The 14,181-nt window shown below is 38.0% G+C and overlaps 3 protein-coding genes across 4 annotated transcripts; 1 reads left to right on the forward strand and 2 right to left on the reverse strand.

Annotated features, from left to right (window-relative positions):
- Window positions 1-941, forward strand: LOC114719987 (uncharacterized). Its single transcript, XM_028905566.1, has one exon. It carries the CDS (start codon window positions 79-81, stop codon window positions 379-381), a length of 303 nt encoding a protein of 100 aa, XP_028761399.1. The 5' UTR covers window positions 1-78; the 3' UTR covers window positions 382-941.
- A 1,683-nt stretch (window positions 942-2,624) lies between these two features.
- Window positions 2,625-3,820, reverse strand: LOC114720038 (protein GAST1-like). The gene is made up of 4 exons (XM_028905632.1): window positions 3,515-3,820; window positions 3,131-3,202; window positions 2,983-3,016; window positions 2,625-2,855 (listed from the first exon to the last, which is right to left on the reverse strand). Exons 1-4 carry the CDS (start codon window positions 3,581-3,583, stop codon window positions 2,674-2,676), a joined length of 357 nt encoding a protein of 118 aa, XP_028761465.1. The 5' UTR covers window positions 3,584-3,820; the 3' UTR covers window positions 2,625-2,673.
- Window positions 3,821-5,965: 2,145 nt separating this feature from the next.
- On the reverse strand, window positions 5,966-12,062 carry LOC114720037 (N-acetylglucosaminyl-phosphatidylinositol biosynthetic protein gpi1). Of its 2 annotated transcripts, XM_028905630.1 has the most exons (10): window positions 11,782-12,062; window positions 11,325-11,542; window positions 10,125-10,448; window positions 9,885-10,025; window positions 9,701-9,804; window positions 9,395-9,613; window positions 8,034-8,528; window positions 6,974-7,401; window positions 6,333-6,426; window positions 5,966-6,245 (listed from the first exon to the last, which is right to left on the reverse strand). In XM_028905630.1, the coding sequence occupies exons 2-10, from the start codon at window positions 11,499-11,501 to the stop codon at window positions 6,131-6,133; spliced, it is 2,097 nt and encodes a 698-aa protein (XP_028761463.1). In that variant the 5' UTR covers window positions 11,502-11,542; window positions 11,782-12,062; the 3' UTR covers window positions 5,966-6,130. The 2 variants fall into 2 exon arrangements, with proteins under 2 accessions (XP_028761463.1, XP_028761464.1); XM_028905631.1 differs by lacking the exons at window positions 11,325-11,542; window positions 11,782-12,062 and having other exon boundaries at window positions 10,125-10,205; window positions 10,318-10,391.
- Window positions 12,063-14,181: the final 2,119 nt, after the last annotated feature.

Here is a 14,181-nt window from a genome sequence, read left to right on the forward strand (position 1 = left end):
CATCTGCCCACAAAGTTAGATCTTCTCTTCTGACTTCCCAGTCTTCCTCTCTCTGTTTCAACGGAGCCTCCTCCATTAATGGCTGGCCTTCAACAGTACAACTTCTTCCCCACCGACCTCTTGTACCCTCGCCGTCCGCCTTCCGTCGCTCCCGCCGTGATTCCCTTGCAGCCCCCACAACAAGAAACTAGTTCTGATCTTCATCTTCAGAATCAGCCCACAAGCTTCGTCAATGTTCCACCTTCCGCTTCTTCTGCTTTGGTCAGCTCCCACAAGGCACAATCTCCGTTTCATGCCGATAAAAAGCGATCCAAACTCTCCACAGACCCGCTTTCTTTTCTCTTTAGGGCTGCCGAGGAGGAGGCTTCCGACGCTTCTTAATGATTTTCCAAAGGATTGATCTTTTCATGTTTCCAGGACTCTGTAAATTAGTCAAGTGACTAAGCCCGTTCTTCTTCCTTTTCCCCTTCGCGTTTTTGTTGCCTTTAGAATCCTCCTTCTTTTCATGCAGATTGAGTTTTATGTATATTTCAGTGTTGAAGAGTTTACATGACATGAAAGGTCAAATATGATTGATCATTGATTTCATTCCGAACTGAACCTTATGCTGTTGTGCCTTTCTCGTGCTTTCTTCAATATTTCCTCTCCTCTGTTTCCTCTGTTATCATTCTCCCTCCCCATTAACGAGACAAGAAATTTTTATTATATTCCATGGCTAAGGATCGTACGACGCGATGTAATGATCAGAACAAAATATGGTATACTGAAGCTCACGGGTCCTGTCTTCACACCTTTATTGATGAAGCACAGATCTTTCTAGCAAACTTTAGTCCATTACACGAGTTCCTATGTTCATTAATGTCGAACCAAGATAACTTTGTCGGTTGATCATGTAATTGGATTACAAGAGTTTCAGTACCAATTCACAGTGCTCAAGGAAATATATATGGTACTACTTGAAAGGCTCAAGTGAAAACGGTGAAGCGGTGGGCGAACACGCAGGCGTTCAATGAAGAAACCTCTATGGCAAAATCAGTTTGATCAATTTGCCTATATATGTATTGAAGCAAGTTTAAGAATCGAATAGAAGCACGGCCAAAGAGTGGGGAAAACGAGTATTGGGATTGGGAACATACCATCCGAGACAGGGAATCGAAGATTCCAGGGATACGCCTTTGTTTCTTTAACTTTTTTCCCCAAGTTTGTCCTGATTTCTCAGGAACTTGAAGGACTTGAATAATTCCAATTATCTGTTCAAGAAACAGAGCTTACTCGGTGGAATGGCGCATGCTTCACAAGCGTCAAATTAGAAGGTTCTTTTGTTGTTTTATTGACCGAATTGTTGTTCTATGGGTTTGAATTTAGCAAAAGTTTGTCATTCATAACAGAGTAAATAATCGAATCAGATACAAATAACTTTTCTTTTTCTTTGTTTTTTTCCAAACAGAGGAAGCTTTGACTTTCTAGAAAATTTTCTTCGGTCAATTTATTTATTTTGCCTGATTTCTGACTTCGGGTCCTAATAGAAATGATGACCCGTGGCCGTGCTTCTATTGATTAATGATGGATCCTTCCTGGCTGACACATAATAGAGCAGCGTAGGAAGGGAATATATATATATATATATATATATATATATGAAAATAAAATAAAATAAAATCTCCATTGATTAGGTGATTAACCCTTGCGCGTTGATGGCATCACAATGCGACCAACCAAAACTAACTCCAAAATATATATATATATATATATATATGCATATCGTGCGAACCTACCTTTCCAACGAAACGTGATTTTGGTAGGCGTGTCTAGTTGATACACTACGCATTCAAAACAGCATGTTAAATTATGTTCTATATGGTTGTGAATTATGTTTCGTGAAAGATAAGATATGAATGACAGTGGGTTCGGAATACGAGAAAGAAAATAAGATGACATAAAAGTCTTGACCATTATTAGTGCGGTGCATTCTAAAGCTAAAATGGTTACTTTGCTTCCTTCGTGGATTCATGAATGTGGTGGGAGAACTGAAGTCCATCTTCAAGCTACTTTCTCACATGTGAATTGGACCTTGGACGTTTTAATTAGTCTATATATGCTGTGTGCTCAGACACACACACAGACCAATTTCTTGTTAGGAACAGAGAAGGCATGATAAAAGTACCTTGCCCACCAGGAAATCAACCCAAAGAATGTAAACGAAAATTGTGAGTGAAGGGCAGAGTACAAGGTATAGAGATTAAAACTAGAAGCACAAAAATGGATAGCCAGGAGTACTCTTACCTTTTCTCTTCAGAAACATTGTTTTCTCCATCAGGTGAAAGGACGTCATTTACGTAGGCTGCTAACATTACTTATTGTGTGTATGCACTCATATGAGCGAGTTGCAACAAGACTGGCCTTGTGGGGCTTCCTTGTGCCGTGTTTGTTCTTTTATGAATTGGACTGCAAATTCTATGCCAATTTTATTTCATTTTTTATTTAAGAACATCACACAACAGAATTGACACTTTTTACTGTCGATGCAAAAACTAGAGGAAGACAAATAAAATAATCATATAAACTATCAAGGGTCAATTCCCTTTTGGACAGCACAGCGTACACGTTGCAAGAGTAGATGGTAACAAAGCACTGAAACTTGAGAGCGACGGTTGAAAGAAGAGGGCTTGATGTTCAGGGGCACTTGGGTCCTCCTCTTTTGGTCTTCCAGTTATTATAGCAAGGGCAGACCTGCTTGTTGCCATAAGTACCGGGAGGCACGCACAAGCATTTTGCACAGCACTTTTGACAGAAGAACATGCATGGCTTCTTGTATTGCGTCTTTGAGCATCTCTCTGTGCAACGTGGTCCACATTCTGCATATTCATCCACCCAACTAATTAATTCCCTCTCAATTTCAATATGAAACCCTCTCTCTCACTTTTTGAGAAGTAATTCTAATTTTTTGACAAAATATGTGATGTCTGATTCTCTAATACTCACCCTGTGGCTGCAGACTGCCTTCAGTTATGCCGTGCTGAAACTCATAAGAAACAAATATCAGATGAGCTTAGACATTGAACAGATGATGTGTGTAAGAAGTTCGGAAAATCAAAGCAATGCAGAAACAATCTGAGCCGAAAAATCTCACCTTGGGAAAATTGGTTGTGCTATTGTTGGGCTGAGGTGCTGGAGCCTCAGTGGCAGCGACAACAATCTCAGCCTAAATCCACCATTTTGGTATGCCACATGAGCATAATTATCAGTCATGAAAAGTAGATATATAATTAAAAGTAAACACAAAGTAACAAGGAGCCAACGTTAAGGGAAACGGAGACGGCTGGACAAATGCAGAACTATGGCTAAAATTTGTTTGGCAGAACTGATCGTTTCATCATAATTTGTAGTAAATAAATTATTAACAGGCCAACTGTGAATTGAAAACAGAGCAATGCAGAACAACTAGAGGCTCAAATAATGGAGAGCCTGAAGTTACCAAGACATAGAGGCAGCTATAAAAGTCGAGTATGCTTACATGGTTCTCCACGAAAAGGAGCGACATTGCAACGAGGAAGAGCATAACGATGCTTAGTTTTCTGGCCATTGCTCACGGTGTCGCTCGCACACAGAAACAGAGGAAATTATTATTAGCTCGAGTGTGGTCTTCAAGAGCTTGCGGTTATACGTAGTAATGCTAGCATTTATAGGAAGTGGGATAATATTTCTGGCATTATCTTTTTTAGGGGTATGCAAGGTGGCACTGTATAGCCTATAGTTTCAGATAACAAAAATCCGGCCTTTGTCTTTTCCAATAATGCAGTCACATTCTGCACATAATTTTCTTCTTCCCCTATTGAAATGACCAATCCGACCCTCGTTGGATATTACTACAAAGTCTGCCATGTGTAGGAGTAGGAGTGACGATTTTGGTTTCCTGATTCAAAACAATATGCTTACATTAACTGGGAAAATGAGTTTCTGCAGGAGCTGAAGCGTTAGGAAGCGAAAACTAAGGAAAATTAGAAGCGAAGTGGAAAGTTTAAGGTGAAGGCATTGGTTGATGAGGAGGTCAAGATGGTCCTAAGAAACATGGAAGGCTAAAATTAAGGGAAAGATGTTGGGATTGGGGGGCATGTGAAGTGAAGTGAAGTGAAGGAGTAGAGTAGCATGAAAAGGAGAGGTGAACTCATCACATGGGGATTCACATGAGTGAACAGGGCAAAGAGGGCGATAGAAGAAGGAACAAACACCGCACACACTCTTTTCAGCCTCTCTCTCTCTCTCTCTCCCCCCTGTCCTTGTACACAACCCAGGCTCTCATCTGTTGAGTCAATAGCATTCTCGTGAACTGATTCCAGAGTCACTGTTCTTAACTTCCAAGTTCCAACAATGTCATACATATATGTGTGTGTGTGTTTTTTTTTTAAACTTCCATCAATGTCATATACATGTGTGTGTGTGTTTTTTTTTAACCTCCATCAATGTGTGTATGTGTCTTTTATTTAATTATTTATTTATTTTTGGACAAGGACATGAAATTTGGACAGGAGTGAGTCGTCGCTAGCAACATGTGAGGGAGGGAGGGAGGGAGGTTAGGCAATCAGTTTGTTCTGTTGGTTCTCTCGTGAGTTAGTATTTGTCCGTATTGGGCACGTTGGATGTTAGCGCTTCCTTTACTCTGCATGGCCATGTGTGGGTAAATGGTGTAATGTTATTATATATGTATATATACTACCGGTTCTGATTATAGGACCTCGATACAAATGAGATTTTATAAATAGGACAAAAAATAGTATATTGTAAATCTTTTTTATTTTTTATACATTCATGATTTGAATTCTCAAGTACTTGGCGTGGTAAACCATTCAATCCATTTGAATAATTTACTTTATATTTAATATGAATGTAAATTATTTTCAGTGTATTTGAATCATTTGAACTCACTTAACAATACTACCTCCAGTATTAGGACCGGAGATAGTATAACCTTTTTCAAATTAATAATTATTTTTTTAATTCAAAGTAAAAATATCTCATCATTAAATTTTTGAAGTTCAACAAATACATACGGATTACTTATGTGAAGATTAGTATTATCATTTATGAGAAACATTGCTTCAAACGATCTGGCATTAATGTATCTTTAGTTAGAAAAGTATAGTCACGAACAATCTGAAAAAGTATGTACTTATATTATATATAGGGTAGAAATAGAAGGTTTTTTTAATCCTATTCATAAATCATATCATTAAATTTTTAACATAAATATATTATTTTATCTTTTATTCATTACAATGTATATTGTTATTTTTCTTGATCTATAGAAAAAATGTCCTATTTACGACCGAAGTATCACACCCTCTTAAAAAAAAAAAAGGGGGTATTAGACCCGTACGAGAAATAACCCTTCCTGTAAAGTGTCAGAAAGCACGGCGCGAATCACGCATACAGTGATATAGTATTATTTTATTAGTCAGTGTTTTTTTTTGGGGGGGGGGGAGAAAGAAAGAAAAGAAAAGATCCCATACAATCTTAGGGTTACGACAAAAAATGGGATCTCCCATCTTGACATCACGGAATGGAGTTTATGGATGCGAAAATTTGCCGGTTTAAGTAAGAAATTCCCCCCCATAATAAAATCAATCAATTATAAAAACTTGAAAAAAGAACCTCACATCATATGTTCAAGCAAAAGAATTTATTGTTGGAGGATCGAATCAAGCCCAACCTTCAGCTATTGATGCAGCCAACTTGTCGCTACCTACTACAGAAATCCCCTCTGTATCACTCAACAGAAGGAAAAATCCCATCAAGATAGATTGAATTGACAACCTAAATTTCAACTAAAGGCGCAAGGAAATCAATAGTTCAAGGGCACAAAGTAGAGTAGTAGGAAAGGAAAATTCATTCCATTTTAGCCTGAAAAGCAAATTCATTTTCTTAGTAACAGGAAAAGTAAACAATTGCTGAATAGTGAACACATATACCACCGCTGCACGCCTGAGCGTTGAAATGCCTCCCTGGTCCAATCAGGGAGGAACCAATTTAAAGAATGCTCAATAATCCTTCATGAGAAGCCGCAGGGAATATCACTCTTAATATGAAGAAAACAAGTTTTGGTTAAGTGGAACCAGACGTCGAGATGAGACCATTATACTCTGAAGCATGCAATAAGTGAATCATGACAAAGGCGCCAATACTCTTTGTAGGGCAGGGACATCCAAGGCATTGGTGAAGGAAGAAGAGTTCCCCGTCTGTATGGTACTCTGCCAAGGATGGAATTCAAAATAAAGGATTCATGTGAATAGTAAAGAGTAACTAAATGCAAAGAACTCAACAAAATAACATCTCACCTTCGACCAATGAGGATTCCATGTGCTATTAAGGAAATGGATGACGCAGAAGACCCCGAAAAAATATTTTTGTAGTGAGGACAGATAACTTTTCCTGAACAAGCATCCCGTTAGAGTGCATATACACAATGTTTGCCCAAAAAGAAAAGAACAGACAAAATGCTAACTGTTAGCAAATTAAGGTCATTATCATAACCGTGAAAAGGACTAAAAAAATCATACTACAAATTGTATTTCAGTCAGCGCTTTCAAATTTCGTGTTCATGCAATGTTTAGAAAATGCATATCTAGACATATTCAGTAAGGTTCACCTTGTCACGCAAAAAGGCAGGGACCCACTTTTAATTAGAAAATTACCACAACTACACGCAATGATTAAGCAAATCATGGTTACCAGTTTTGCCTCCAAAAACAATGTCGCATATATTACGCAATAATAATATCTTTCCAGGGTCTCTACGTAAAAGGCCCCAGTCAACTGAAAGCAAGCACAAAAAGTCTGCATATTGGGCACACATTCTCAGATGTTTGCTTTGATACTAATTAATACTGAAGGTACATCACCTAGCAGCATGAAAAAAAAAAATTAAATCCCACAGAAGAATCAATCTAAGTCCACGAGTTAAAGCTCCAAGCCTTACCTGTGCTCATGTAGTTACTTCGGAGAACTGAAACCAGAATGCTAGATTTTTGCCCACTAAAATCCTTTAGCAGCAATTCTTCCTTGGAAGAAGTCAGTTCATCAGCAAAATCAACCTTTGGAGAATTATTACCAGTACTTTGACAACCTAAAATTTCAAACCATATTCCAGAAGGGAATCTTCCTGGACGCACCAACCGAAGAAAAAACTTGATATAAGGTGTAGCATGAATTACTGATATGGTGACTTCAATTGATATACAGACGAGGTTGATCATTGTCCCCACTATACTAAAAAATATATAGAAAACAGAAGTGGTTGGTAACAGAAGTAAGAGGGGTGTAAATAGAAGGGATCCAATAATATGTTGTTTGACAGTGTAATCAAAGCTGTCCAACCTCTGACGAAGTGGGTTCCGCTTCCGGCCCCTGTGAAAAGATCAGCAACTCGATGAACAAAAAGAGGAAAAGAAAAAGGAGTATATATGCTGTGTCTGAATGTGTAATCATATGCATGCAATTGTATATACTATTCTTACAAGAAAGTTAATCACACATAGAGCGTAATGAAGTAATTTGATGACCTTCATAATATGAAAAGAACATGTGATTCCCCCATAATAGCACAGATTATCCTCACATATGTAAATGTTCCTTCTTCTTAACAGAACAATTGGCTCTTTCTCCCTGAACCCGATACTAGTTTTTCCGAAAACATATTATGGCTAAGATTATCAAGTAATGAGAGTAGGGTTAATAAAACCTATGCCTAAGAAGTCAGATGATGCAAAAAGAAAAAAAGAAAAAAAAAACCATCTGAGTAACATCTATTTGGGCAGTGATTGTATCTTTTGACCAAAAACTTGTCATGCAAACATTAAGAGCATCAGTGGACGGTCTAACTGTAAAAACCTATCATATGAGCAAGTTGCTTTCATAACTCAAAGATCAGTTAATTTTAAATAAATATGTGCATTTCTCATTTTAATCACTAACTTGTATTCAACCAATCCGCCAACCATCTCAATAACCCAGGAAAAAAATGGAAAAGGAATTCCTACCTAAAAAGCCGCCACAAGGCCGTCACTGCCTGTATTTGTGAAGAATATAGAAGTGAAATCAACCAATAAAGAGTTGAAACATGAGAAGTTGCTAACACAATCATGTCTATAATCAAGGCAGCAGGTAGCGTGAACCCACAAAGAATCCCTATAATAGCAAGTCCTTGAACAATATAATTTAAGACAAAACCCACAAAAATCCAGAGTGTTGACCATATCTGTATTGCATTCAGAGAAACCATGCCTAATACTCCAGCCAGCTCAGAATTCAACTTGAAACCTGCAGGGTTTCCCATTAACCAAACACACCCTGAACGCAAAAAAGGGTTTGCAATGTCATGGACAAATGTCAAAACTGACAAACAAATGGGTTCTGCATGATATAGCAGTGGCCAGCCAATCACGTTTCCCAGGAGAACATCAACAACCAAAGTTGACCACATGGAATGACTGTGCATAGCAGCTTTCTCTGCATACTCAACACATGATCGTGACCTAGCACACAAAACAATGATGTTAAAAAAAAGGACAAAACACAGAATCAATATCAAAAGATGCTGGTCAGAAGGTCAGTGATCAATTCAACAAAGAACAACTAAACACAACTTATTCATGACAGAGTGTTACATGTAATCGGTCATATGTTTTCAACTTCAATAAAAGAAAAACAATTTTAAACCGAAATTATGGAACAAGAATATGTCCTCTAAAAGCAGACTAAAAAAGAATGGAGGTAAAACAAGTTACAGTAAGCCAAAGTATATTCTAATTTAGATCCCATAGATAATATAATAGAGAGTACAAGCAAAAAGTAAATGAATTTCATAAATTTTATCAATGATTAAAGCACGCTACTGTGACGGGCCTGAGGTAATGAGCCTACTATGACTAAGGTTTATACCCGTAAAAAATGAGAAAAGGTCCATTGGTTTGAAGGAGCTGCTGCTTCATCTAAGCCTATTATTGAGCACATGTATGCTAGAGAGAAGATGGTAGTAGGGGAGAAAAGAGGAAATTGTAGTACACTAACTAATCCTGATGCCTACTTCTTGGTGTGGGTGAGGTGGACAAGAGTGTATTTTGTCGGGGCTGAAAAAGTAATATAACTATGAGGGTATAGATGAGCCTTTAAAATGCTATAGATAGTCTCCTATTACTGTTACTGTGTTTTCTAGCAGTATTGCTACCATAGCTGATGCCACGTGAGTATTTCTGCTGATCTATCTGTGTTTGGTAGAACTGCTAGTATTGTTTCCAGTCTAACACAAGTATGTATTCAGGAGGTTCCATCGTATTACCAAAATTTGAGACCTGCCAAACAAATAATACATGTCAAATATTTTATGAGAACTGCTCATTACCTAAGATCATTCTCCTTAAGAAATATCGGCCAATATAATATCTGACCACAACGAATCCGTATATTTATCCATGCAGTCCTGAATATTGCAGATGCCATGTGAATCAAAGATCCCGACTTATCATTGAAAAGTTCTTGGAATAATTGAAGGACAACGAAGAACAGAGTTGATAATGATGCTACAAAATTAGCAGACAGATTCCCAACAAATGCAAAAAACCTGAAGAATCACAACATACCATCAGAACAGGAACATAAAAGATAAGAATAAAATAAGATATAGATATCATTAGCGTCAAGTGAGTACACAAGAAATATGGAAAGCAAGCTGAAGGATCTCCTCAAGACCTCGTGTCTCTCAAAAATTCTTTTAGCAGCAGCACTACAGTTAATTGCCAAGATGACTGTGTCCTGGGATAAGGATTTGAAGAGTACAATAATTAATAGGACAAAAATATAGACACAGAAATGAACATTTTAAACTTTATTACCAAGTCAATGAGCTGCTCCTTTTTGTGAAGATCACCCACCCACTTAGGTTTCTTAATGGAAGCCTTTGCTTGCTCATGTGAATTTGATGGACACAAAGAGAAATGATGATCCCCATAACGGGGGGTGTCATAAATTATCACCTAAAATTATTAAAACATCACACGTGTTTGAGAGAATGAAATAGAATTAACAACAAATTTTGGAAAAGCAAATAGAAGAAGCAATCATGACTTACATACGTGAAAATCATATTGTAACATAGCTACTCCATTCCAGTGAATTTGATGCAATTTTGGAAGCCCGTGGATTCCAGTTTCATTCTGTTCCCGAGAATCAAATGTCAGCAGAATCCAATTAGTCTTTCCAAAGGAAGCTTGACAACTATGCTCTAATGAACCATCTAACATGAGACAGCCACAATTGGAGAACTTCCATTTGTTGTCTTCTATTCCCGCTACCAAACTACTATTACTCTGGTCAGGGACACACTGGCCAAGTATAGAAAATGTTGACTTATCCTGTAGAATTATGGGCATCTTCCCACGTACATCATGGAGGATCTCCTGATAGAAAGTAACAGTTCACACTGTTAGATGTCACCCAACATTAGACCATAATCAGCAGCCACCTATGACAACTTGTATGAAAGTGCCGTTACAGAACATTATAAAGACCATCTTTATCCTGGGGTTTTTCCAACCATTATGAACACAGAATCAAGATTCTCATCTTCCAAAAAAATAAGGGAAAAAAAAAAGTTCTGCACCACATATACACATTGTTACCCATCCTGTAGCTTCTTGTTTGATTAATGTGCGGGATAAATTCCAAATTTTATGCACACAGACCGAATAATTATGTGAGAAGAATTAAATAGCAATCTTAGGCGGGCATTACCAAGGAGGCTGTTCCCAATAATTAAAGGATAAATGAGCCAGAAAGGGTGTAAACACAGCCACTGCATCGAAACTCCCGTATCTATCTACTCAAAATGACCAAATGATCAAATTATAATCCACTTCAAGCCACCAGTATTAACAGGACAATGTCAAGCGACAACAATATGGTCATAGAGCCCTCCACTTTTTTCAATGTGCCCTAGGCAACATGAGAACTAGGCACCATAATAAACCAGGAAGACATCAGCTAAACCACCGATTCAAGATTTTTAATCAACAAAACCAGATAGATAATCTCTCACATCCCAATGATGGACCACAAAGAGAAAATGGCTACTAACCACAATGAGGCATTTAACAAATACTTAAGGTCTGTTAAATCTTCAACACAACATAAATTTCAATCATATCACAAGAAGGAAACCCAAAACTTTCTGGAAAAATAAATAATTGTAGCTGTTCATTGTATACATTGCTTATTTATTCACTTTTACTCAAAGTATGTGCAGTAAAATAAAAGCTCAAAATCCAGTGTCGTACCTCAAGGCAAGGACTGGATTGAGATGACAACACTTCGTTGCAGGTAAAGGCCACTATAATATCAAGAGACGCTGGAGAGGATGTGACAAACCACCCCAACAAAAAACTGGAAGATGGTTCTCTTCTTGATAAGAGCTGTTTTGGCCACCAAAGCCTACACTTTCTTTGCATTTTCATCTCATGATTGTCACCTTAACTAAACTGATGGTCCTGAATTCCTTGCAACGGACGCAATCAAGAACAAATTTAATCTAGAATTACTCTAAGAGACTCAAATCGAAACTGAAGAGAAGTGAGATGGGGACAAAAGAAAAGATACAATTGCCAACGAAATCAGAAGAGTAATCTCAGTAGTCAGTACAATAATCCAACAATCATGATGCAGGGTTCGGAATTAATTATAACCAATCAATATTCAACAGCAAATCAGCAACCAAATTTTAAGAGCAAACCATAGCTCAGAAGTTGAACACGAACTCGAAGAAGAAGAAGAAGAAGAGGCAGCGCGATGCGAAGCAGCAGATGGTCGAATTCGAGGAGCAGGACGGGAACCCCGCTTGAATTAGGAGTTTGATTTAGGGGGTCTAGCCACCGTTTACTGGAAGAAGAAGCAGCCAATGTAAGACGCGAGACCCCAAAGCCCCGAGATGAGAGATCCACGCAGCGAAGATGGAGGCGAGACTGAAGAACGATGGACTAGGGTGAGAGTGTAAGTGAATCAGTGGCACGACTGAAGATCGATGGAGAGCGCGCTGAATGCAAGCTGCTGTGGCGCGGGTCCAGCTAGGGCCCGACCCCCAGATTTTAAAAATTAAATTTACTGCATAAATATAATTATATTTTATTCGCTTAAAAATTATAAGTTTAAAATTAAAATTTCGCTTGAAAAATTCAAAATTTATTTCTTTATCTTATTAAAAATTGAATCCTGTGTTCTGTTCTATAAGCTGATTATGTTACGTAATCATAAAAACAAAGGCGGCATTGCTGGTCATAAATTTATTACGGCATTTGATGCATGTTGAAGAGACGCCGTAAATGTTATTATAGGGTCTATTGATAAAAGAATGGAGGTGAAAATATGGCAAATTTATTGCTGTTTTTATTTTTCGTGCAACGTGCGAAAATAAGCTACCGGCTCTTCCCTGACAGCTGAGCAGGATTTTTTTTTTCCCCACTCATGATGTACGTGGATTCCATCGGGCTGGAAGCAATTACTTACACGGGCAGAGCGTTACTATGTAGCAAGCTGATTTAATTATACTATAATTGGTATATATAATAATGTATCTGGGAAGACGTTTTTACCAGCATTTGGGAAGAAATTATTCTTGAGAAAATTAGAATCCGGCGTTATGTTCAAATTCAAAATATTACTAAGTAAACAGGACTGAATTGTAGAAAGCGGACTCGCAATAAAGTCGATCTCTTCTCTGTGACCGGCGGAGCAGAGTTCCCGGTTCCCAAATCATATTTACTCAAATCGAAATGAAATCGCATGTGTCTTCCTCGCGACAAGTTCCTGATTTCAAGTATGCTCCTTTAATGTGGCATGTTGACGAAGCATGCTTTAGTGACGTTAAAGCCTAAATCCTCATTCGTTAGCAAACCTCGGGATAGGTATCACCAGCCTTCAATTTGAGGTGGTTTCTATGTGCATTTAGCCATGTCTTGAGTGAATGCAGAGAAATGTTCAGAGATGCAGTGTGCAGTAATGTAGGATGATCCTTAAAAATTATATTCCTTCCGTCTTAAATGTAAAATTCATTTTGAGTCTCTTTCAACCCTAAATGTCAAATCCATTTTAAGTCTTGTATTTACTATCAGAAAACTACCAACATAGTTAACTCATCAAATGATCCATTTTTTAGTTGATATACCCTCGCTGCACAGATAATCAAGGATCTCGTGGCTTCTCAACTTGGGATCACTACCATGTTTGTGATGAACATAAACACTTCCCCACAAGTTTTCGTTTTCTGTGGCGTTATGAAGAAAAGGATGTTGACATGTCATCTTAGGATTGGAAGATATACATCGCAGCTACCTTTAACCAAGAACACATTGCAGTTTTGATGTATAAACAAAGCATTCATCTCTGTAGTCACTCTTCAATCAGTTTATATATCAACATAATCATATAGGATATTCAAGATCTTTCTTTCATTATCTGCACTCCTGCTCCTAGTTTTTCAACAAGACTTAATTTGTTGCTTTCTAGTTCTGCTTCTGTTATTTTCCTGTAAGACTTGATAATGTTAATGATATCTTATTGTCCTCTTCAAAAAAACGAAAAGGGCGTTTACAGGGTCCAAGGGCTGGGGAATTTAAAGAGCTTCCCAAACACGCTCTATATGGCAGCTCCCCTGTATCGTTCCCGAGAAAGCAACCAAGCTACACTTGAAATCGTTTGTTAATTGATGATCTGCATGTGCAGGCATGGCTCATTCGAGTTTTAGAGGTCTTGAAACGGAATCAAACGACAGTGCTTTTGAACAATCCTTTTCCCTCTTGTTGGACGGACACACCGTTAAATCTGGATACGTGGGAAATTGACGCATGTTTAAATGATTAATAAATTAAAAATGAAAAATAAGCGGAAAAAATACGAGAACACAGATCCCCTGTTAAATTAATCTCGATCAATTCGAGGGGGACACTGCTCTCAAATACAAACCTGCTAATCCAGATTCAGGCGAAAAAGCATGTGTCTGGATGAAGCCTGTTTGGTTTGGACTCCGCACAAGGAAAATTCGCGAGAGGCCGTGATGAAAACCCAAAAAAAAGACTGGACCACGTGTCTTATAGTCTTGAGCCCTAACTCATATCCCCCAGTCCTACGTGGCACTTGAAGGCC

The sequence above is a fragment of the Neltuma alba genome, unplaced genomic scaffold (genome assembly GCF_004799145.2).
Source record: "Neltuma alba isolate B1F8T4 unplaced genomic scaffold, ASM479914v2 tig00011962_pilon, whole genome shotgun sequence".
NCBI classification, from domain to species: domain Eukaryota; kingdom Viridiplantae; phylum Streptophyta; class Magnoliopsida; order Fabales; family Fabaceae; genus Neltuma; species Neltuma alba.